At 50.5% G+C, this 24537-nt stretch overlaps 1 protein-coding gene across 1 annotated transcript; it reads right to left on the reverse strand.

Moving 5' to 3' along the window:
• Positions 1-7842: 7842 nt before the first annotated feature.
• IL22RA1 (interleukin 22 receptor subunit alpha 1) lies at positions 7843-22986 on the reverse strand. The gene is made up of 7 exons (XM_074976058.1): positions 22962-22986; positions 22304-22436; positions 17732-17913; positions 16426-16610; positions 15506-15641; positions 14367-14488; positions 7843-9661 (listed from the first exon to the last, which is right to left on the reverse strand). The coding sequence occupies exons 1-7, from the start codon at positions 22984-22986 to the stop codon at positions 8669-8671; spliced, it is 1776 nt and encodes a 591-aa protein (XP_074832159.1). The 3' UTR covers positions 7843-8668.
• Positions 22987-24537: the final 1551 nt, after the last annotated feature.

Raw genomic sequence — 24537 nt, forward strand, 5'->3', positions numbered from 1 at the left:
CTGCCCCAGATCCTTGAAAGCTGTTAGCAGTAAATTCATTGGAGGCCCCAACAAGGATTGAACTCACAACCCCTGGTTGGAAAGTAAGAGATGGGTCCCCTCAGTGGGGAGGAGGCATGTGAAAGTTCCATGGGTCTCTCTCGGCTGCTGAGTCTCAGGCTCGTCCAGCTCATTAAAAAGGTTGAAAGCTGTTACTGTTCTTATGTCTGTGCGTTCACATTTCTAGACCAATTCAGAAAGTTTTTACATTGCCAGGCTTATTTTCTTATATGTGCCAAAAGGCTGTTTGGTTTTTTGTTTGTTTTTGTTTTTATTCATATGAACACACCTGAAACTTGTGTCATTTAGTTGACATTAGACAGGTGGGGGGGTGGCCCTGCTAATTTCAGGGACAAAAAGAGGGGCCCAACGTAAAAAGTTTGCTTACCCCTGCTCCAATCACTGAACTATTCCTTCTGTTCAAATGTGACCCCTGTAAAACAGTAAGCCCACAAAGTGCATGCAGGCGGGAAGCACCCAACACTTCATCTCCAGCCGTAGGTACACCTCTTCAGTTACACTGGTGACAACCCATTGTAAACTGTCCTCCAGGCGGCTGCCACAGGGGGTAGCTATGTGGCAGCTCCCTAGATACAGAAGAGGAGATAGAATGTAATGCCTTCCTGTTGGGTTACAGCCCACACCTGCCACACAGAGATCACTGGCACCGCAATGCTTATCTGTCACTGTCATGACATCTGCTGGAGAATATGGGAGGCCTGTGTTGCAAAGCAACTCCAGATTTTATTGTCTTCTGCTGCCTAAATTCTCTTCTCCGCCAAAGCCAAAGTAAATGTGAAATGATCCTGGTGAGTTAAGCGCAGTTGGCTTGCGTTAAAAGGCCCTTGAAGTGACGCTGAAACCATGCTGTTATCTGGCATGGCCTTGCCTCAAATGGCAACAGGCAGGCACAGATCATTAGGCCATTTCCACGGCTGTTTTCCCATGACGGATTTTGTAACTGCCGGGCGATACATCTGTTTCAGAGAGGAAGGAAAAGCAGCATCGGGACAGGCAGGGCATCGAGGGGATGGTGGAAAGGGAAGAGGACTTTACAGTGCAGCTTCGGTGAAATTAAACAGGTGTAGCCCCCCCAACCCCACTACCTATCCAAATGGTTTCAGAGAAAAGATGCTTCCCCCTAGGATCATAAGGTGACTCACCAGACAAGCACCTCTCTCCCGCTGGTTTCATATTTCAGGGTTCAAAGGAGGCACATGATCATGGCCTGGCTACATAGATGCTGATTCCATGAGTGCTCCAGCCCCAGATCACCTCTCCCAAAATATAAATGGTGCTCAGCATCCTCTGGGAGCCAAACTCCCCACCACCACACAGGTGCCCCCGAGGAAAGGGCAGAACAGGAAATCATCTTGTGATTCCCTCCCCTGTCACCCATTGCCAGCTTCTGGCAAACTGAGACTAGGGACAGCTATGTCAATCAGAATCCCTTTCATAGGGCCCGATCCAGAGAATCGTTCCATTGAGCACAGTGGATCTGGCCCATGTGCATTACAGCCCAGCTCTGTCTCTTCACTGCCACAAATGACACAAGAGGGAAAGAAGGCTGGCGCATTGGTCAGAGCGCAAGCCTAGGACTCGGGAGATGTAGCCAGCTCTGCCACACACTTCCTATGGGCCCCTAGGCAAGTTACTTAGGGCCCGATCCAAAGTTGGGCGGGACTGTCAGTGGGTGACATCCCACAAGGCACCTAACTCTTTAGAATGGGAGGTGCATAACAGCAGAAAAGGATGGTATTGCCTTCCCAGAGAGACCTGGGGGCTCCGCCCACTAAACTTCAGCCATTTCGGGGTGTAGTGCAGCTACCCAGCTGCTCCTTGGGCCAGAGGCAGGGGTGTCTGGCTGATCCCAGGGCTGGAGCCAGGGCTGTCTGGACACACCTGGGGCCAGAGCCAGGGCTGTCAGCCGCTCCCCGTGCTGAAGTCGTGGCTGTCTAGCCATTTCGGGGGCCAGGGGCCGCAGAACCAAGGCCACTCATCTGCTCCCAGGGTTGGGGCTGCAGCATCGGGATGGGGGAAAGCTAGGGCTGCCCCGGTCTGGAAGCTGGCTGGAGGGCAGGTGGGCTCTGAGGCTGCTGGGCACTGGGCTATGTGTTTGACAGCCTTGGGTGGGGGCAGGGCAGGACCAGAGGCCAGTGGCCACAGTGTGGGCTGGAGCTAGTGGGCACAGAAGGAGTGGGGCTGGAGTTTGCCTCCCCAGACCCAGCCTGCACCCACTGCCCATGCTCTTTAGGCACCTAAATAACTTTAAAAATCCAGCCCTAAGCCTCTCTAGGCCTCAATTCCTGGTCAGTCATATGGAAATAACAGTAGAGCCCTGCTTCAGAGGGCGTGGCCAGGATAAATACCCACCCCAGGCAGCAGAGGGATTGGAAAAGACTCTTAAATAAAGCATCTGGGCTGCATTTCTCAATGGCATCTCTTAAAAGCTCTCCCCAAGACTCCTGGCCCTCCCGCATTGTGCCAGCCCTGCTGATCCTGCCTCTGGGGTTTTGTTTCACAATACCCGCCAGCATGACGGCTGGGTGGCATTCGTGATTCCCAGAGTAGCCTCACCCGGAATGCCACTGACACGAGATACTTTGCCTGGAGGCCACACTGCAAAAAGAAACCCACCCCATCGGCTTCAGGCGGAGCCTTTCCTAATGGAGGAGCTGGCTTGGCAGACAGTTACCGCTTCTGTCTCAGCTTTTCCTTGGAAACAACAGGTTAATTTGCATCTGGCCTATTGCAACATCTTCAGCTGCCCTTTCCCAGGGGAGCATGTTCTGCTGGTGTCACAGACAGGATGTATGAGTCAGTGCAAACCGCATTATGGAAACACCAGTCCAGATGAACTCAGTGGTACCCACTGGCATCAGCTGGGGTGACAGCACAACGGAAATGCTTTCTGCAAGCTGATAGCCACCACTTGGACCTCTGCCACACAGCCAAACAAGCTCACAACAATGGTAGGAGCTGTTCTACAGCCGGGTGCAATGCTCCCTCTAATTTTTTTGCATCCAGGTGCGCAATAAATTTTGTTATGTGCACCAAGGCATATGCAGATGTGCACCACCAGTAGAAATACATGCAGGTGGAACAGCTTAAATATGCCACTTAGGCTGGACATTATCATGCATCATCATAAGCCACAGTTGACAGACAGAATTTTAATCCTGTTTTTGGAATTTTACATTTTATTTTCTTTTTTCACAATAATGTGGCTAGTTTGCTCGAGCAGTAGCCACTAGGGTGCTGCTGCCTCAGAGCTGGTTGGAAACCACCTGGTTAGAGAGTTCAATTGCAAAACCACACCACGGAAAATGGAATGTAACCATTGACCTCAGCTCCCTCTGGACTGAGAAAACATGTCAAACTCCCCCAGGGTCTTGAATAGTTCATCTCCCCGCAGTGCTCAGCTCATCAGCAGACCGTGACCCAGAGGTGAGTTTTGCTTTTGGCTACAGAAACGTTGCATTTCCCCCTCAAAACGACAGCAGCATGCGCGAATGACTCACCCGCCATACCTGGTCCAACTCTCAGGCTGAATTTGCTCTGCTCACTGTTCTGAAAGAATTCCTCACCGGGCAGGTGCTCTGGACAATACAGGCCTCCTGTGTCCTACAATGCGTGTGTCACTGCAGTTTCCTGATGGAAAAGGAACTGAGCCAGGGAATCAGTTGCAGAAGGCCTCATATTTTTCTCTAGAGCAGTGGTGCGCAGAGTCAGGGATGTGCCCCTTCTGGGGGGAGGGGGGGGCGTGTGAAATTTTGTAAGGAGGGTGCAGAGGAATCTTCCCCCTACCACAGCTTCCACCCCCTCCCCGACTGCCCCTGCAGCCTCAGCTGCCGCCCTCAGCAAGGGAACATGGTTCCCCATCCTGCAGCTGGGCTCTGCTCAGGTTCCCTTGTCCCAGTCAGAGAACAGAAGCGTAGCATGGGGCAGCGGGTGAAGCCCAGCTTCTTCCATCTGAGGCCGCACCCCCGTTCACTGGTCTCTGCCTCCCTCATGTGGCCCTGGGCGAAGTGGGGTGGAGAGCTTGGCCCCTCCTTCCAGGACTGGGGGTTGAGGAGCATTGAGCTGGGACGGATTACAGTTTTATAGGGCGCTGGGCCAAAGCAAGCGGGGACACCTCTCCAGTCCCCACCCTTCTGTCCGCAGTGCCCCCTCTCCACTTCTACCAGGGGTATGGAGTCAGGGAGCAGGGACTTGTCCCATCCCTCCCCTGCCCCATGCAGCCATCCTGCGAGGGAGCAGGGTCAGCACATGGGTGTTTGCCAGAGCTCCAAGCCTAGAACCCTTCCTCTCTCGCTGCCATGTCAATTCGATCCATAGCCCTGTCTCCGTTCTGCAAACTCCCCCCTGTGGTCCACCTGCTCTGAGACCAGTAAAGCTAGAAAATGCTCCACCAGCTCGGGGCCTGTGGCAGAAGACGTTATTTCTGGCAGTCCCAAGCCTGCCACTGCTCCCCACGCACCACCCCCACCCCACTAGCAGCGCAAGCTTTGGTGAGACCTAGCCTCCATTGTGTGCTGCCTACGATTGGCCCTCAGGCCTTCCTCGGGAAAACCCATCTGTTGGTGCCAGTGGGCAAAAGGGCCAAGCAGCAACAGAGCAACCACTTGGGATTTGGGCAGGGGCCAGGCTGAACTATTTCAAAAGACAAAAGCAGGAAGGTTTTCTTGCCCTGCTGGCTGTGTGCTCAGGGGCGTTCAGTTTCGCTTTATTGCCCATGTCTGACGCTCATGACCATAAATTCGATCGCGGCTGAAGGGCACCACGGTCGCCCTGCAAAGCAAACATTCCATTCTGGGGAGCAGCCTCTGGCTGGGTAGGGTCACTTGAACGCAGAGTGAGGAGCTGGTTCTTTTGGAGGCATGCCACAGTCATGGGCCATGGTGCTCATGGCTCGATGCTAGTTCAGAGTAATCAGAGAGAGGAGATGTCTATTATGGAAAATAGACACCCAGCCTCCCCTCTCCCGACCATCGCAGGGTTTCCACTGCCTCCTCAGCTCCACAGTGCAGCCGATCTGAAAACATCCCTTTTTCCCTTTGCCTCTTATCCTCCTAGACCCATGGTCAGCAACTCCCAGCACAGGTGCCAAGAGTGTCACACAAGCTGATTTTCACTAGCACGCAAGGCAGGAGCTCAGCCCCGCCACACCTCCCTCTGCAGCCAGGAGCTTGCTCAAAGCTGTGGATTAACAAAAGACCAGCTAATGCTACCGACCCCCACCAAGCCGGTAAAGCTCTGCACCTTTATTCAGGTATTAAAGAAGCTGTTGTCAGTAGGACTACTAGCGACTTGAAAAGGTGTCACCCGCACTCAGACCATCCAGAGAAGTCAAAAGGTCAAAGCTCGGCACTCTGCCTTGGAAAAGTTGCTGACCACTGTAACTAGTCAGCGACAACGGGTGAGAGACTTCTGCGGGGGGGGGGGGTGTGTTGGCCACATGCCCCCGAACAGCCCCTCTCTGCCCCAAGCTGCTTCTTGCCCTGCCTTTGCCCCAGCCCTGCACCTCTCCTTCCTGTGAGTGCAGGGGTTGTCCCTTCCTGCCTCTAGAATGGTGCAGCCCAAGTGCGCTGGGGGAGGGGAAGGACCCCCCCGGCTCACCTGAAGTGCCTCTTGTGCACCCCCCCCACACATCACCTCTGCTCCTGTTCATTGACCTCTGCAAAGCTTTGAACAACGCACAATGCACAGCAAATATTGGTCACCTTGAGCTCGTCCTATGTGTCCTCGATCCATGAATTATAGCTCCTAGGGCTTTGCCCAGGCCAGTTTCAAATGATGGGGCTTCCGGGCGCTTGGGAAATGACCCTGGCTGGACCTCACGGTCAGGCCACTACCAGGACAGTAAGAAAGGAGTTCCGCCTCTGTAGCCAGTTCCACAGACAGGGCCCAATTTGGCAGTGTGACCTGTACGGAGCTCTCACAGCCACACAACTATTAGGTGCCTCTGTACTTCCTGACCACGCAAGCCAGGGCTGACATGGAGAATGTGACTGAGTCAGAACAGCTGGACCCCACCCCTACTACCAAAGCACATCCTAGAACAGGGCTGGGTAAGAGACAGCCCATGGGCTGAACACAGCCCACCAACCCACTGCAGCCGACCCACAGATGCAGCGGGGAGCCTCAGGCAGAGCTCCCACCCCTACTCCCGCTACGCAGGAAAGTGGCTTCAGGTGCTGTTTGTCTTTCAGCAGTTCCCAGCCCAACAGGAGGGGGGAGAGGCTTCATGTGCTGCCCCCAGCCCCAGGACAATCCCATTGGCTGTGTTCTGGCCAATGGAGATGTTTGTTTGGAAGCACATTCCCCCGCCCCCCACTTCAGGCTTGTAGCTATTCATGGACACACATGGTCCCTGCCATGGCCGGGTGGGCAGGGAGCCTGCCTGAGAAACCTGCTGAGCTGCTGGCCAAGAGTTGTCCGGCTAAGTCTCCCATCTTGCGCCTGCCTCTGACACCCCAACCCCTCCCTTCCCCCAACCCTCTGCCCTTCCACTTCTGCCCCTCTAGCCCATGTAACCCAAACCCTGTGCCCCTCCTCCAGCACTCATCCCCCCTCCCAGCCCCTGCACCCCCATCTCCTGCCCCAGGTCAGAGCCCAAACCCCTGCACCCCTTCTACTCACCAGCCCCCTGATACAGGTCACAACTGCCTCCCTCACCCAAACTCCCTCCTAGAACCCACACCCCCTCCTACACCCCAGTCCCTTCCCCTGAGCTCCCATCTGCACCCCACCTCCACCCCAACCCCCCCCCCACCTCCTCCATTAATATCATGGAAGAGTGCAGCCCTTGACCACTTCCCCCATCAAAACTTATTGCCCATCCCTGTCCTAGCAAGACCTTCATGGCTCCTGTCAGGGGAGAGCTGAGATGCAGCCTCTCTCTTAGAAGATCAGGTGCTCCAGGCCCCTTTGCAGTGCTGCAGCCACGCAGCTCTGTTTCGTTACGTGCCTCTGAGGGGAGGCCCAGGGCGGCACTCTGATTGGCACCAAGAGCTGGCTGCCTTCAGCCCTTCCCCTTCTGCTCTGGGCTCTGCCCCTTCAGGGGACGTGGTGCCAGGCCTCTCTCCCACCTTGCCCTACAAGGGCTGTGGGCCCCCTTGACAACACTCAACATTGTAAGTGAGATTTCCAGCTCACCTCGCTTGCACCCCTGTGCTGTGGAAGCTTTGGGTTACTTTGCGTTCCCCATTCTGTCACTCCGTGCCACTTTCAAAAGCCCTCCCTGGAGGTCATGGGAACAGGAACGTTTATAGATTTTGAGGGCACCAGGTTGCACGTGGACAATTTTACCTGCCTTGGCGAGTGAATTTAACGTCTGGGTTAGGCAGAGATGACAGTAAGCCCATGGGGCATTTGGGCAAGAAAAAGCCGGCCGATTGGAGCGTTTGGCTGCAGCTGCTCCCAGGTGGGCTTCTGGGGCTCTCCTGCAGGCCGTCTTACTCAGCAGCAGGCAGCCGAAGCATGCAGTTCTGTGCTGGAGGGATGGAGAGGAACCTCTAACTATTGAGCCAGGCCCTGACTGTTGTCAGCTCCATCTTGCAGAAGGGTTGCACTATTAATAGGTTCCCTAGCTCCATTAGCCCACCATGCAAAAAGTGGAAGGAAACACAAAAGGAAACACCTACTGAAGGATGAAATAGCACAGCCACAATAAACAACCTGGGTTGGACTATATGCAAACCAATCCAATGAGCTTTTTTTTCAAATAAATATTTACCTAAAAGCCTCAACAGAAACACTTACAAACCGGCGAAGTGGCAGCTGTTGGCCTCAGTATGATTTACTCCATCTCTTTATTTGGTTGCCCTTACTCATTCCTTGTTTATGACAGAGCTATTAACCACAGAAATGACACACCAATCAGTCCTTCTCTAAGGAGAAGGGTGGAGGAGGATGGGTCAGGCATTATGGTCGCCTTTAGTCAAAAGCCAAGGAAAGAGTGTAAGTTGAATTTGCCCTTGTGACAATGCAAACCGATTCTGCTCTCCATCAGCTTTGATTCAAAACCTCTGATAGATTCCAGCTAGAGAGTGACCCACAAACAAGTGAAGAGACTACAGGTCCAGCCTGCAGTCTTGCATCTGCTACTCAGCTTAAAAATGCTGTCAACATCTGGTAAATGGCCATTCATTAGAGTGTCTCTGAACAAGACTTGTTTGTAGCTCTGTCTCCATCTGGACCTGAACTTCCCCCACGTGTAGATCTGAGTGTTTGGATGCAAAGAAGAAGAGGCATCAGCTGCAAAACAGGGGTCCCTCCACAACTTCCCCACATTTTAGGGGGGTTATGTTTGGCAGCTGAGCTGAGGCTCTCTTACGCGTGGTTTTAAAAAGAAGTAATTTTTTGAGTATCCTCAGTTGGACAACATCCAAGAAAAGCAGAGCTGGGTATTATTAAAGTGCAAAAATAACATAGCTTTCCTGGAAGCCATGTAGTTAGGAAGGGCACCCGGGCCCATGAAAACCTATAGCCAAAGTCTTACATTCTTTTGTATATTCATTAGTACCTTACTCAGGGAGCAGTTTGATTTATTTCCATGAGGATGCTTGCCCAATAGGGTAATGTTTAACATTGGTAGAGTTGGCAGCATTGGGCCATTAGAGATCACTCAATGCTGTGCTAACATCAGTGTGTTTTCGTCCTGCCCATGCTCCCACTGTAGCTTTAAATCCAAGTCTCTGAACAGCTGAGTGAAAAACAGGTCATTGTGCTGGCTGGGGCCAGAGGCATGGAGTTCAGAGGTGTTTAGACCTAGGTAGCCTGGCTCCCTTGCTGCCGGTAGCCCGTTTGTCATCTGAAAGTCCAGAGGCTGCTGTTCGGTTTTAGGCTGTGACAATGACTTTAATAACACCAGCTGGCCTGAGCTGCGTTCCTCAGGGGGGTCATCACCAATACAGACTGATGTTAGTAAGAGGGGGAGTGAAGGTGGAGGCCCAACCTCTGAGGGAGATTTTGTGTCAACTGTCATCGAGGACGGCAACGGCAGCAAACCTGCTGTCTGTCCTCTGTAGTTTCCTCCTTTTGGCAGTTGCGAAAGTGACTGCTGGGGCATGGGCAGCTTGATGTCCTCACAGCCGGTTTGGAGCATCAGCTGCTGGGCTTGTCCCCGGGAGGATGAGGATCCTCTCACATCAGCATCGCTGCTTTCCCATAATTCCCTCTCTGCCAACTTGGGCCTCTGCTCCTTGTAGTTCTCCTCACAGAACCTCTCCCCGGAAGGCTTGGTTTTGTCACTGGCAAACCTCTCAGGACAAGCGTCCGGCAGCATCTGGTCTGGCTGAGACCTGATGCATGTTAGACTTTCGACACACACTCCGTATGTCAAGGCCAGAGGTTTGTTCTTTGTCGCGCAGGGTGTATTTTCCTGGGCTATCTGAGGCATGTACGCTGAAGGAAAACCATCCACTTGACTGACTGGCTGCTTAATAGGCTGGAACGCCAACACTTCAGTCTGCTGTCGATAGCCAGTTTGTGGCAAAGGAGGTACAGGCGGCTGCACATCTGGGATGAACAGGGCAGATTTGGCTAACTCATGAATGGGGCTTATAATATGCTCCACTGTTAGCATGAGGGGCTCGAAGGCTGAAATCCCTCTGAAATCCTGTCATGGTAGAAAGACAAAAGTTAGTGGCTGTGAATCTTCAAAAAGTTTGATTTATATTATGCAAAATTCCTTTGGAAAAGCATGCTGAGGAGCTTGCGACTGGATCCACTGACTGATCTGGGATCCTGCATCTTCCTGTGTCCCTTCAAAGGAAGGCAAACACCCTTCATTACGCACCAGACCAATGACACGATCCCATGTAGAAGAGAACCAATGCCTTCTTGCTCTTGGCTGTAGAAGTGGATTGGCCTTGGCTTAGCGCACAGCTCCCAATACTGTTGATAGCCACTAAGATGGGGGCATGGACATGTAGGCCCAGGTTTTCGGAAGTGACTAGTGAGGTTGGATGCCTCTAGTTGTGGGTGCTCAATGTGACATGGTTTAACGGGGCTGATTTTCAGAAGTGCTGAGCATCCTTCATCTAAAACTCAAGTCCCTTGAGGTTATTGCCAGATGGTGAAGGGAGGTGGCCAGAATCACTTGTCACTTTTGAAAATTTAGGCTGCAAAGAATAATACAGACAGGTGCTTCTGGTGTTCACCACCTTCCAGACCTACTCTGAAACACACCACCAGGGCTGTTGCCCAGCCCCTTTTTAAATTGCTGAGCCCTAGGGCAACTGCCTTCTCTGTCTCTGCCGCCTTCCCCTGTTAGCTGTCCTGTTCACCACTACAATCTTTCCTGATGTGGAATGACCACGTTGCATTGGAAAGGAGCATGATACGTGCCTGACACAATTCCCTTTTTCAATACAGCTACTACCACAACCAGTCATGCTAGTGTTCTATTTTTGGACAGATAAGTCTTGTGATTGGCATATTGGTATAGCAGGTGTGTTGTTCTTGGAGTAGGGCAGGCATGATAAAAGAGAGGAGATACAGTGGGATGGACCAAGAATGTATGCACTCATTCTGAGGTTCAGAACAAGGTGAGAGGCAGACCAGTTGACCTTGTGGATAAAGACAAAGCGGGGGTTAAACAATAAGGGTGATGTCATAGTGGGGTCTCACCAAATCAGGAGAGGAGGTGGATGAAGCGTTTCTAGGACCAATAACAGAAATATTCAAAACATAAGATCGGGGGGCTTTAACTACCCAGGCATGGGCTGGAAAAGTAATACGGCAAAACCTGTTTCTAAGAAGTTCTGTGATTGTAATGGGGAGGACTTTTTTGTTTTGCAAGAAGGAGGAAGTAACCAGGAATGCAGCGATGTTAGATTTGATTTCAAACCAACAAGGAAGAACTGATTGAGAATCTGACAATGGAGACAAGCATGAAATGACAGCTTTCATGACTCTAAGGAGAGAAATGAATGAGAGCAGCAGAACAAGGACGATAGACTTCAAAGCAAACTTTAAAACAATATCTAAGGGAAAAGGATGTTTAGGAGTCAGAGCAGTTTCTCAGGGAGACAATATTAAAAGCATATCTAGAACCCATCTGGGTGGAAAGGAAAAAAAATAGGAAGAATTGTAAGAGGCCAATATGACTTCTGCAGGAGCATTTTAATGATCTGAAAAATCAAAAAGGAATCCTACGAAAAGTAGAAACGTGGATGAATAGCAAAGGAGGAGTTACAAATGAACAGCACAATCATGTAGGGACAAAATCAGACAGGCTACAGCGCAATGTGAGTTATTCTGTAACCTAGCTAGGAACCTTAAAGGCAGTTAAGATGAGGTTCTTAAATACAGTAGGCACAAAAGAAAGACAATGGAAAGTGTAGGTCCTCTATTTAGCAGAGCTAATAAATGACATCAGGAAGGCAGAAATGTTTATCACGCTATTATAAAGTTAATGAGGTCTACACACTCAACACAAATAATGCTAACAAGGAATAAGGAACATAAGCCAAAATAGGTAAAAACATGTTAAAGAATGTTTACATAAAGTAGATGTATTCAAATCAACAGGGTCTAATTAAATTCCTCCTCCGGTACCTAAGGAAGAAGTTGAAGCAATCTTAGAACTGCTAGCAATTATCTTTAATAGCTCATGGCAGACTGGTGAGGTCCCAGCACAATGGAGACTGGAAAGACAGCACCCCTGTTTAAAAAGGGGAACAAAGAGGATCAAGGACATTATAGATGAGTCAGCCTAATTTCACTACCTGGAAAGATAATGGGACAAAAGATCAATCAATTTATAAGGCCCTAGAGGAATGACAAAGTTATAAGGAACAGCCAGCGTAGATTTGTTATGAACAAACCATACCAAACCAAACCAATCTAAATTTCTTTCTTTGACCTGGTTACTGGCCTAGTGGATGGGGAAAAGCAGTACATGTGATGGATCTTGATTTAAGTAAGGTTTTTGACACAATTCCACATACCTGTCTCAAATGCAAACCAGGGAAACATGAACTAAATGGACTCACTCTACGGGAGATGCACAACAAGTTGGAAGATGGGACTCAAAGTAATTATCAGTGGTGCGCTGTCAAACTGGGACAGCGGAGAGGGTCAGTCCTGAGTCTGGTACCATTCAATACTGTCATTAATAACTTGGACAATGGTGTGCAAAGTGCCACAATGAACATAGGCACTGGCTTCCCCTCTATTTGGAGGGATGCTTGGCCACCACCTTTCCATTCCTTCCCCCAGGCTCTGCCCCTGCTCTGTCCCCACCCTATACCATTCCATCACTTCCCCAAAGTTGTCCCCTGCCCTGCCCTGCCCTGCCTCTTCTCTCAAGCATGCTCCAGCTCTGCTTCCCCTCCCTCCTGGAACTTCCTAAATGCCACGTAGCAGCTGTTTGTGGCACACTGGGAGGGCAGGAGAGGAGCTGATCAGCAAAGCCACCAGTGGGCAAGAGGCAGAGAGGGCAGTCTGGATGCCAAGGGCTGCTCTGCATCCACTACATTTTCCCCCACAGGTGCTCCAGAGCTGGAGACGGCCCCTATAAATACTGAAGAAGGAAAAAAAAATCAAATGCCCAATTACAAAATGCAGACTGGCTAGGCAGCAGGACTGCTGAGAAGGATCTGGGGGGGTTCACATGGATCACAAATGAAACATGACTCAACTGATGTAGTTGCAAAAAGGACGGGTATTCTGGGGGGTATTCATGGGAATATTGTATCTCAGATACTGAAGGTAAAGGTCCCATTCTACTCTGCACTTGGGAGGCCTCAGGTGGAATACTGTCCCCAGCTCTGGGCACCACGGTGAGGAAAGGTGTGGCCAAACCAGAGAGAGTCCTGAAGAGAACAGCAAAAGTGACAAAAGGTTTAGAAAACTGGACCTAAGAGGAAACTCTTGAGAAAAGAAGACAGTGCTGGGGACAGGATAACCACCTGAAAACATGGGAAGGGCTGTGTGGCAAAGTGCCCTCATGTCCTGACTGGGTCCACTACCTCTCCCACCTGGCTGAGGGTTTCAACTACACTCATCTTGGTTGTTCTGGGCTGGTTGGTCACGCTTTTCCCCTTCCCTAGCCACAGGCCAGGCTTTCGGCCTCACTGGGAGAGGGGAACCCAGGCTAACACTTTTGCTAACACTCCCTTATCTGTCTTGTCTCTCCTTAGCTCCCTCTCAACTGCTTCCCTATCTCATCCACCTCCTCACTCACGCCCCTCAACTCCTTCTCTGCCTGGGACATCTCCGAAAAGCCCTGCCACCAGCCCTGAGATCTGATGGCTCTCATTCCTTAATTCCATTACTTGTTTCCACCTGTGAGCTGAAACAACTATTTCCCTTCCTCCCCTAGTTCAGGCTGTGCTCTGAAGTGCCTTTCCCATCCTAGAGTCTGCTGGCCTGACCCTGTTACAGCTGCTAGAAAGTGCAGTGATCAGCTGCTCTCTCTTTGTTCCCCTTTTGTTGTTCTCCATGCCCACTGAGGGCAAGGAGAGACGGTTAGATATTAGGAAAAGCTTCCTAACCCTAGGGGTCAGTAAGCTCTGGAATAGGTTTTCAAAGTGCTCTAGGTTTACTTGATCCTGCCTCCAACACAGGGATCAGCAACCAAGAGCAGCATGAGAGGTGGGAGCTCAGTCCCACCCCTTCTCCCCCATGGAGCAGGGAGGTTGCTCAAAGCCATGCACCTGTGGTTTAATAAAAGACCAGCTAATGTTACCAACCACCACCTAACCTGTAAAGCTCTTTATCTTCATTAATTTATAGATGAAGCTATTGTAAGTAGGACTGTTAGTGACTTTAAAAAGTAACACAAGCACTCAGACGTACATAGAAGTCAAAAGGTCAGATTTCGGCACTCCACCTCGGAAAGGTTGCTGACCCCTGTCCTTGCACTTACAGGTTGGACTTGACTTCTCAAGGTCAGTTGAAGTCTATGATCCTGTTCAGATGGGGACCTGGAACTATTTGGGCTGTAGTGTTGCTAAGCAGTGTTCCCCATAAGCTTAATGCTTCAGCATCCACCCGAGAGGAATTCAGGTGCTGCCCAGCTGATAAGCAGGGGCCCACGGCCACCTACAGTGGCAGCATGTGATTCTGCTGGTGGTGCACATCTGCACATGTCTTGGTGCACAGAACAAAATTTATTCTGCCCATGGGTGGAAAAAATTAGAGGGAACATTGGAAAATTAGAGCCACTGACACATGCGGTAAGCCCTGTCTGTAAGAGAAACCACTTCAATCTATGCAGTTCTGCAACACCTCCATTACCCCTGGTTCCAGCAGCGATGTATTCAAATGTGCGTTCTCCCACAGAATATTTCCTGGAATGAGTTAAAGACTCTTACCAAAGACTTTGGCTGTGCTGTGCGTTGCTTGATGTATTTATAGATTGCATAACAAATCATGGCAAACAGCAACCCTGTAGCAAATATAATTCCTCCAACACAGTACAGGACCCAGGTGGTGTCTGTTCATCAGGGAGAAAAAAACATGCAAATTAGTCTCATTCAGTAAGATAGGAAATCATTTGTTGGATCATCTAATCCATTTACGAGCATTAAGTTCTTAGGGCTTAATGTTGCATTAAGTACTACAGCTGTTCTCCACCTTGCTCCCTGTAGCTGCTTGAAACCATCCCTTGCTTTTTTCATTCCTGCTGGTCCCAAACTTTCTGATAACTCTGACTCTTATTGCAGATGGCGTCTCCTTTACGGAACAAGCCCAGGACTCCATGGTTAGCGGCGTCTGCTTGCACCAAGGCAGTGGAAAGTAGTGGAATAACAATGCTGCTGGACTGTGCTCTCTGACATAGCAGTTCTGAAGCCTTTTCATAGAATGGATCCATCTCTGAACAGAGTGCCACAGGGACACGTCCAATGTTCTCTCTAATCTTTTCCATCTGTGCGTGGATCTTTTTCCCCGTCCATGTGTGGAATAAATTTTCGAGTGCGCGGAGGTGTGTGCGGATGTGCACCACCAGCAGAAACAAAACCTAGCTGAGGACACTCTGCTAAGCAGCTGAGTGGCATTTGAATCTCTCCTGAGTGGCCGCACTAGCACATGGTTTATAGGGAACACATCACCTCCCATGGGCAACAGGGATTGAAGGCCAGGGGAGGCTCAGACTCCTAACCCAGGCAGTGATCCTGTCTGTGCTCTGCACTAAGGTTCCACCTTTGCTCCCACTCCCGCTTGCCGCAAAAGCTAGGTAGGGGCTCAGGCTGTTGGTCAGGGGCGAGGATGGCCTGGGGCAGCTTGGGGATCGAGGCGTTTGGAGGGGCTGGGACAGGCTGGCCCAGGCTCCTCTAGCCACATGGGGTGAAAGTGCATTCGGAGCACGTGGGGCTCAGGCAGGGGTGGGATCTCAGGTGGAAGGGGTGGGGCCAGGGCTAGCCTGGAAAGGGGAATCACAAAACATCCATGGCCCCTCCCATTTGCAAAGGCATGGGCTTGTCATTTAGACATGCAAGTTTAGCCGCCTCACCTGGCAACGTCCTAACCTTAAACACAGAAGGCTTGCTTGTTTTTTGGAAGTGCTTGAAATATATTGTGCCATTATATTCAGTGTCCGGGTTCAAGTTGAAAATTTCAAATTCTTTGCTGTTCTCACTCTTCTGCCACTGTTCAAACCAAACCCAAAGCAGAGATGTTCATTTTCAAGAAGTTAAAATTCTTTACTTCAGTTCCAATTAAAACAGTGAACAAAAAACTGCCACTGGCAGATAAAATCCTCACAGAATTTTTACTAGTAACCACCAAGATTAGCAAAATATCTGATTAGCTTTCTACCATGAGGCTGTTCATTTGGTTTTTGCATTTCACTTTCTCGAGACTGAAAGTAGCAGAGCTGGTTGGATGATTTTCACTGCAGTGGATTTCCATCAGGAAATGCTATTTTGACAAGTCTGAAAATTTTCACAAAACTGGATTGATTTCGGTTAAAAGTTGTTTAGGGGAAAAAAGGAGGAAAAATCTTTTCAAAGGGCCTGAAGAGCCTGTTTTACCATTTTTGGACAAAGAGCTTTGATTTTGAATTTTTAAACAACTTCTCATTTTGAAATTGACATCTAAAAAAAGAGGCAAAGTGGCACAAAATGTTGCAATGGACCCCAAATGAATGATTCATGAAAAGTTTTGAAATTGTGGGGTATTTTTTGTCCCCATTCAGATGAAAAACAGTTTCAAAATCTTGACATTTTTCATGGGACAGATTGAAAATCCATTTTCCAACTAAACCTCCCAGATAGGTGGTTGCTGGATTAGGGTTCTCTGAATATCAAATACAGAAAATTCCATTGTTCTTCAAAAATCCCATTGAGCGTTAATTCACTCGGATGCCTGCCCCACTCCCACATTTTATTCAGACAGCCAATAAGCCAACAATCAGCTGTGGCAGGGTGTTACCTCTTGGTGCGTTCTTTGGTTGAATAGCTTCAAGTGGTAATCAATTGTACCAAATCGGCTGTAGATGTCCTCCACAGTTAGCTGGCTGCCATCCTCATCTTTCAGAGGAGTGTATGGGGGTTGGATGGAAAATCTGATTGATCTAACGTTAGGAAAGTACTGCACCTCTGGTCTTCCAAGAGTAGCTAGAGGATGGAAAGTGGGCAAGGTCATTTAATTAGATTAAAGATGATAAATTACTGGAGCATCTGTTTAGCGAGTAGCATTGTCGCTTCTGCCACAGTACTGTGACCTTCAGACCAATTCTAGACTTGTTAAACTTTTATGGGGCTTTATAAAAAGGTGTCATCGATCATTCTTTATCATAGGATGTGAAAGAATCCCCGTGAATGGAGAACTCTTAAATAAACTCAAGAGCAAGTGGCAGAAGAAATCAAACAAGATTACAGGTGAGGGCAAAGCATTTGATCAGCTGTGAGTTGAAAACAACCACTTGTAGCTCATCAGAGTCACACAGCTTTAAAAATCACACCGTAGACAATGGCAGTGGCATACAGTATAATCCCACCTTGATGTGTACCCCCCCAAAGAAAGGCAAAGTTCTAATAGTGACAGATACTGTGTGGCACTTTCATAGCCTGTTTCATGCAAGGATCTCAAAGGGCTTTGGAAACACTGAGGTCTAGTCTGTGCTTAAAAGCCAAGTCAAATTAACTATGTTATTCGGGGATATGAAAAATTCACATCCCTGAGAGACGTAGTTAAGCTGATCTAAGCCCTGGTACAGATACAGAAGAGCAGTAAGAGAGTTGCCCAAGGCCACACTATCAATCAGTGGCAGAGCAGTAAAGCCAGGCAGGTTGTGTTAAGTATCCATCAGGTTGGCAACTTGTCCTAACTTTCCACAGCTCCATATCTCACAGCTTCTATGACTTGGTTCCTGGTTGCCCACTGGTGCCCATCACACCCCTCTTAGTGTCCCATTGGGTCTTTCTATCCCTTAACTGAGCCCACGAATGCCCTCAGCTGGGCAGCTACTCCTCCAGAGATTTCCAGCTTTCTCAAAGACTTCTAGCCTACTGTGGACACGGACGTCATCGGGGCCCAAAGCCATTTAGTTTGCCCTCTTCTTGTCTAGCATCACAGTATCCTTCAGGAGTGGATCTCTCCCAAGCCCTCCCCATAGTGGTCTTTGTCCTGCAACACCAAAGCCAACAGACGTGTTGCAACAGACATGAATGCAAACAGGCCTGATCCTACGCTAATCAGGTGTGTGGTGCTAACCGACGCCAGTCGTGTCTCTTACTGTCTTCTCTGGGGCAGAACCGCTCTGAGAAGACCCAGTTGGAGGACCTGCTGTCCGAGAACACAGCCCGCACTCTGGCGTGGTAGCGCTCAGCGATGTTTTCGGTCTCACGTGTGAGGTCACAGAAGAGCTGCGTGATGTTCTGGCACTCCCTTTTGTCAAGCCAGTTTTCATCCCCGTACCTAAGAAAAGACAATGTGACTGCTACCATATGGATTTGCTATAATATATCGTACAGGTTGAACATCTCTCGTCCTGCACCCTCAGGACCTGACAGGTGCTGAACGAGAGAATTTGCTGGACCATAGGAAGTCGCTATTGTCTAGCAGCATTACCAGCCCTTGCACTGCTCACTGGGCTCTTAGAAGACATTTGAGGTAAATTACAGCTACATAACAGCACAGAACACAGAGAGCCAGGACTGGTGGCTGTTAACAAACTTTATGGGACTGCAGGAAACTTGGCCACACCCATGATAAGTGGTTGTCTAACTAAAATAATATTGGATTTCGGATGTTGCTGGATGAGAGAGTTACGATTAGAGAGGTTCAACCTGTACATCCATTTAGAAAATATTGTGCTTAACTATTTGAGAGCTGCACTAGCAAAGGAACCACACATACCAGTGTCACTATCGTCTGCTTCTTGCAGGCTTTGCAGAGCAGGATCTCAGAGCATTTTACAAATACACGTGAATTAAGCCTCCATATGCCCTTGTGAAACATCATTTCACCCACACACTTTTACAGATGGGGAAACTGAGGCACAAAGACAGGCAGTGACTCATTCAAGACCAGCAGAAAATCCTGGACTAGAACCCTGGTCTTACAGCTCTCAGACCCAAAATGGTTTCTAACCCTTGACCAAGGAATGAATATGCATATTTGGGACATATCCTTACGGGGTGTTTTTAAGCTTCTTTTCTTTCAGATGCGGATGAGAATTTCTCCAGAGAGTAGGTATCATTTTAGCTTTCCTCTTTATGAAAAAGGGGCGCATTTACTAGAACAAAGAATTAGCATCACAAAGGGGAGAGGAAATACATGCAGCTTGTACTCCCTGCAGTTAACAGAGACCTTGAACAGACAAATGGCAACATTTGCCAAGCTAGATGCCTGGCATGAGATACTTATATCCACCTGCCTAACAAGGCCTGAATCAAGAGAGACCGAGTTCCTCTTTTTCCAGCTGCCCAGCACTGAATGTTGGAGTCTAGGAACTCACCCAGTGAGATTTAAGTTCCAGGATATGGATTTAGTTGCCTGACTGTCAACACTTCACAGGAACATTTTGGCTCTGGTTGCTAAACAAAATTGCAGCTGTGGCTCACAAGGCAGGTATGTAATGAGCCCACGCCCCCTCTGCCTTTTCTGGAAGCAGGCCAGGAATCCATGGCTTGGTGTGCAGGCTGGGAACCGGGACTCGGGACTCAAGAGGAGGATTCTGGTATGACTGGAGCTTTCCAGTCCACAGCCAATCTTTCAGTACATGTGGATCCTGATTAGGATCCTGTAAGATGAATGCTTGGGGAGCCAGCCAGGAGAGATCCAGGTGCTGCTCATGTGATTAGCTGAGCACCCACCTCCAGCAGCGTGTGTTTCTTCTGGTGGTGCACATCAGCACATACCTTGGTGCACATAATAAAATTTATTATACCCACGGATGTGGTAAAAATGAGGGGGACCCTTGCCTACAGGCAGCAGTTGTGGCAGCTCCAGGGGAGGGTAATCCAGGCAACAGAGCCAGTGCCTGGGAATAACTGTTCTTATCTCCCCTACAAGCAGCTCCTTGCATAGACTGTTTCTCCTCCCCCCAGGGAAACATAAAGAGAAGCTGACTCTGGAGCCCAGATGCCAGTGCTTAATATGAAATGAAAGAGGTGTTGGGGCTCAAGCAACGGTTTTACTTTCTGGTGCCAGGTCTCACTGTACTGTCAAGTCCAGAGAGGCCGTGGCTTTGAAGTGCCAAGCCTTGAGGTGCTGGGCTGAGCCCTGGCACAAAGTAAGCTCTGCCAAAAGCTTGGCAACTGTGTTGGCAGAGAGAGCAGCCACACAGCACAGCAGAGGCATTAGGAGCCCACCTTGGCCAAAGGCACCTCGTGGCTCATCCTGTAGCCACTGCCTTGGCAGGCAAACTTGAGGTGTTAGACAGCACGAAGCAGCTGTAGAGCTCTCAGCCTGGGAGTAGTTTTTCTGCATCTGGGTGGTGACACTAAACCAGGGAACTTAGCACAACAGGGCATTCCAGTGCAGAGGCATGCAGGAGATTGTTTGTGGAGCAGCCTGCAGCAGAGGGGAGCTGTGTCAGGGGCTGACACCAGTGATCCCCCTACAGCTTTCTATCTATGGGTGGAATAAATTTTGTTATGTGCACTGAAGTATGTGCAGATGTGCACCACCAGAAGAAACAGACTGCTGGCAGTGCGTGCTCAGCTAATCATCTGTGTGGCACCTGAATCTGTCCGGGGTGGCCCCCCCAATTGTTCAGCTTACCAGGAACACTGGCTGATGCCACCCCAGGGCCTCCCAAGCATCCTACTGGGAAGGATCCCACATTTCACATTTGTTCAAAGTAGGGTTCCCTACCAGTAAGGGCAGGCAGGCCAGTGCCCACCCAAGGAAAGCCAGTCATGTCTCCTATCCATTCCTCGCCTGATGCAAGCAGGCAGCTGGGCTTCTTTATTAACATAATTAACACACAGCTGGAAGCTGAGCGCTTAATGAGCAGCCTGTATTCTTTCAAGGCTCCTGCCTGAGCATGCACACAGGCTGGTTCTTGTTGGAGAAAGTGTTGCCTTCTCGTAAACCCCATACAGTGCCTGCTCATAAACCCCATACAGGGTTCCATCCCATGTTCCCTGTAAACTGAGCACTTGGGCAGCCATCCAGGAGAGATCTAGCAGCCTGTGTTTCTATTGATGGTGCACATCTGCACATGTCTTGGAGCACATAAAATTTATTCCATGCATGGACAGAAAAAAATTAGAGGGAATCTGGCTCATGACCTGTAGTCATGGCTGGCCACAGACTTTGCCAGGCCTAGGGCAATGTGGGAGGGCTCAGCTCCAGGCACCCTGGAAGGGGCGTGGCCTTGGGCAGAAGGGGCGGGATTAGAGGCAGCCAGTCTTCCACAGTGGGCTGGGCTCCAGTGGTAGTTTAGAGGGTCTGGGGCTGTGACAGCTGCTGCTGCAGTAGTGGTGGCCTGATGCCCCAGGCCCTTTTAAATCATCAGGCCCCAGGGTAGCTACCCCCTTTATCCCTCCCCACCCAGCAGCCACCCTGCCTGTAGCAGGGAGCCTCCTTGTTCTGACTGCACTTTCCCTGGGGGCTCTGGGCTATGGAGCTTGCTGAGCCCAGACGAGGGCAGCTGGGCTGGAGCCAGAGAACTGCAGAGCTGGGAGCCCTCTGAAGAGATGACTCGCTAGCTGGGCCAGACAGCAGCGAGCCTGCAAGAAAATGCTAATGGGCCACAATCAGAAGTCCCCCAGGCGCTGCCTGTGAAATGCTGCACGGCCTGTTTCTAACCCAGCTCTCAAACACACACGTGTGTATGAAGAAAGAACCCCGACCTCGCCCTCCCCATGGAGACAAGGCTGGGCTCTGAAGGGCAGGAAAAGGTGCCGCTTACTGCTGGGCTGGAAAAATCAACCAACGCTCACCATCATCATCGTCATCGTCATAGAACGGAGTTTGTTCTTCATCTCATCGGGCTTTTGCCACAAGTTTGCCACCCGTCCCTGTTTTCGGCCCAGTCATGTGAAGCTCCTCCAGAGGATTCCTTACCTTGTTTAGCTCAATGAACTTTCTCAAAGGAGGGACGGCATTAGTAGCTGTATTTCACAGATGGGGAAACTGAGGCACATGGCAGTCCAGGGTCCCACAGCAGGTCAATAGCGGAGCAGAGATTAGAATCCCCAACTGCCAGGCCCAGGGACCTTATCTACAGGCCCAGAGAGGTTTCAATTTCCATTCATTCCTCCTTAGCGAACAGTCACTTTTCTGCAGAGAACTTCTGGACAGCTGCGCTCCTTCCCCACCCACCTCTTGCACAGCAGAGCCCTGGAGCCCCATGCTTTCTAAGCCTCCCCCATCCCTGCCTCCCTCCCTCCCTCCCAGAGTTGGGGTGCCAAGTTGGGGTGCCATGAATTAGCTGTTTGCCCTGTTCCAGCTCTGGGAGGGAGGTGGGAGGAATGCAGATGGAGCAGCAGTCAGGTGATTTGCAGCTCTGAAAGTGCCTGGGGCGGGAGTGGGAGGGTAAGTCCCTGGCTCCTGGGCATGAGAGTTATGGCAGAGCGAGGACCCAGGATTGTGGGACGGCAGGTGGAACCCCAGTGGGCCACAGGCTACTGCAGCCCACTGAGGTGAAGGAGGGCCGCTCAGGCAGCCCACCCGCTCTTCCTGGTTGCCCATCCCCATCCTAGAGCCTTGAGCACCATTCCAAGCAGAGCCATTTCCGCTGCAGTCAAACAAGCAGCCGCTGCCAGCTCAGCCTCCTTATCAGCCCCAGCCATTTCTCTGTGACTCAAAGCCCGCTCAAGCCAGGGCTGGGGAGGAGAAGGCAAAGCTCACCTACCGTTTGTACTGGACAGTGTACGTCATGCCCGGGTGTGTCCCAGCTTCATGTTCCCACTGGAAGATGTTCTCAAAGTTTGTGGAAGAAAATGCTGCATGTTTTGGAGGCAGCAACCTCTCTGCGACCAAACAGCCTGGAGGGACAAGGGAGCTAACGTTAAAAGGCACCTTCCAGGTCATAATGCCAGGGCTTCCAGCTTCAATACACCACTCAGCCAGCAGTGGGGGTACTGGCTATCCCATGGCAGCGAGCAAAGACTCCACAACGGGTCTATTCCAGTCACCTGGAGATACTGCAGCCCTGGTGTTTGAATGTGAGTATAAGAACATAAAAACGGCCACACTGGGTCAGACCAAAGGTCCGGTGGTGTCCCTGACTTCTGACAAACAGAGGTTGGGACACCATTCCCACCTATCCTGGCTCATAAGTACTGAGGAATCTATCCTCCATGACTGTATCTCGTTCTTTTTTGAGCCGTGTTAAAGTCCTGGTCTTCACAACTTCCTCTGGCCGGGAGTTCTACAGGCCAACTGCTGCGCAAAGGAAAACTTCCTTTGGTTTGTTTTAAACCTGCTGCCCATTCATTTCATTTGGTGACCCCTAGTTTTTGCGTTATGGGAATAAGTACCTAACTCTTCCTTATTCATTCTCTCCGCACCTGTCATGATTTTATAGACCCCCATCGTACCTCCCCTTATTCTCCTCTTTTCTAAGCTCAGAAGTCCCAGTCTTTTTAATCTCTGTTCATATGACACCTGCTCTGAACCCCGATCAACTTTGTTGCCCTTTTCTGAACGTTTTCCAGTGCCAAGGTGTCTTTTTTGAGATGAAGCGACCACATCTGCACACAGTATTCAAGACGCGGGCGCACCATGGATTTATATAGAGGCAAGGAGATATTCTGTCTTACTCTCTGTCTCCTTTTAAATGATTCCAAGCATCCTGTTTGCTTGTTGGACAGCTGCTGCACATGGTGTGCACGTTTTCAGAGAACTATCTCCAGTGACACCAAGGTTTCTCTCCTGAGTGATAATAGCTAAATTAGCCCCTGTGGACCAAGCTTTGATGGGGCAGAGGAAAGTATTCCGAGAGACAGCCAGCACTTCTGCAGCACAGCGGATGCTGCGAGCCTCACACGACGGGTCACATCCTGAGTTGGACCCACCAAGCATTCAGCATGGCTTCCGGGGAGTCACAAGGGGCCAGCAGGCCTTCACACCGTCTTTGCACTACCACAGAACCTCTAATGGTACAGGCCTCGGACTGGGTCCTTGAAGGCTGCTCTAATTTACGCCATCAGCCAACAGCTCTCAGGGTGATTTCAGCCGGATCTAAAGGCATGTGGCCACGCTCCCTTTCCTTGTGCCACACCCGCGCTGGCCACATGGAGACTCTTGGGGCAAGGATGATCTTTCGGCTGCATTCAGGCCCACTGACAGGGGCTGGGGGCAAAGGGGGCAGATGCCCTGGGGCCTGATATTTCAAAAGAGCCTGAAGCTCTGGCCACCACTGCTGCTACTTTGGCAGTGGCAGCAGCCAAAGCTCGGGGCCCCTTTGAAACACCACAGCAGTGCTGAGCCAGGGCTGCATTTGTGGCTCTGAGGGATCAGGGTGCGGGGAGGGAGGCTCAGGCTGACTGCCCTAAGCCCCTCCCATTTTGATCTTGCCCCGCCCCTTCTGGGGACAGGGAGCCAAGTCCCCCTCCCATCTTGTCCCTGGGCCCATGCTGGACATAGGCCCTGTTGGCCATGTGTATTCGGTACCCGGCATAATGGGTCCCTGCTTCTTGACTGGGTGGCTCCTAGATGCTACTGAGGTAAACATAATAGGTGCCACCCTAGAGCCGTGGTGTCCAGCACACTAGCCACAAGCCACCTGTGGCTGTTTGGCCAGTTGCGTGTGGCTAGTTGGCTTGAACAATAATTACATTTTCAGAACAATGTGGCCAATTTGTGGCCATAGCGGCTACTGCTTCAGACCTGGGCGGATGCTGTGACTCTAGGGGCTTGATACCACCTGAGGAGTCCCTTGCTGTGCGGCGGGGGTTGTGGGGGGAGAGCCGGCACAGGCCAAAACCTCCCAAAGCTGCTTCCACACACTGGCAGAACCAGCCCAGTCATCACAGCTGACAGGGGCTGGTTCCGATGGGATTTCTGAGTGAGTACCTAGGCGGCACATGGCTCCCCAGCAGGGCAGCGTATTGTGGCTCATCCTGGGCTGCCCACCAAGGGCTT

Source organism: Carettochelys insculpta, chromosome 24, assembly GCF_033958435.1.
Source record: "Carettochelys insculpta isolate YL-2023 chromosome 24, ASM3395843v1, whole genome shotgun sequence".
NCBI lineage: Eukaryota > Metazoa > Chordata > Testudines > Carettochelyidae > Carettochelys > Carettochelys insculpta.

Bases quoted from the DNA above. Each gene is read 5' to 3' on its own strand.
- IL22RA1 (XM_074976058.1), bottom strand. From the start codon at position 22,986: ATGGGGGTCTATAAAATCATGACAG. The intron at 15,642-16,425 runs GTAACACCCTGC...TGGTTTGAACAG, and splicing joins ACCAAAGAACGCACCAAGAG to TGGCAGAAGAGTGAGAACAG. The intron at 9,662-14,366 runs GTAAGAGTCTTT...CTACCATGACAG, and splicing joins CAGCACAGCCAAAGTCTTTG to GATTTCAGAGGGATTTCAGC.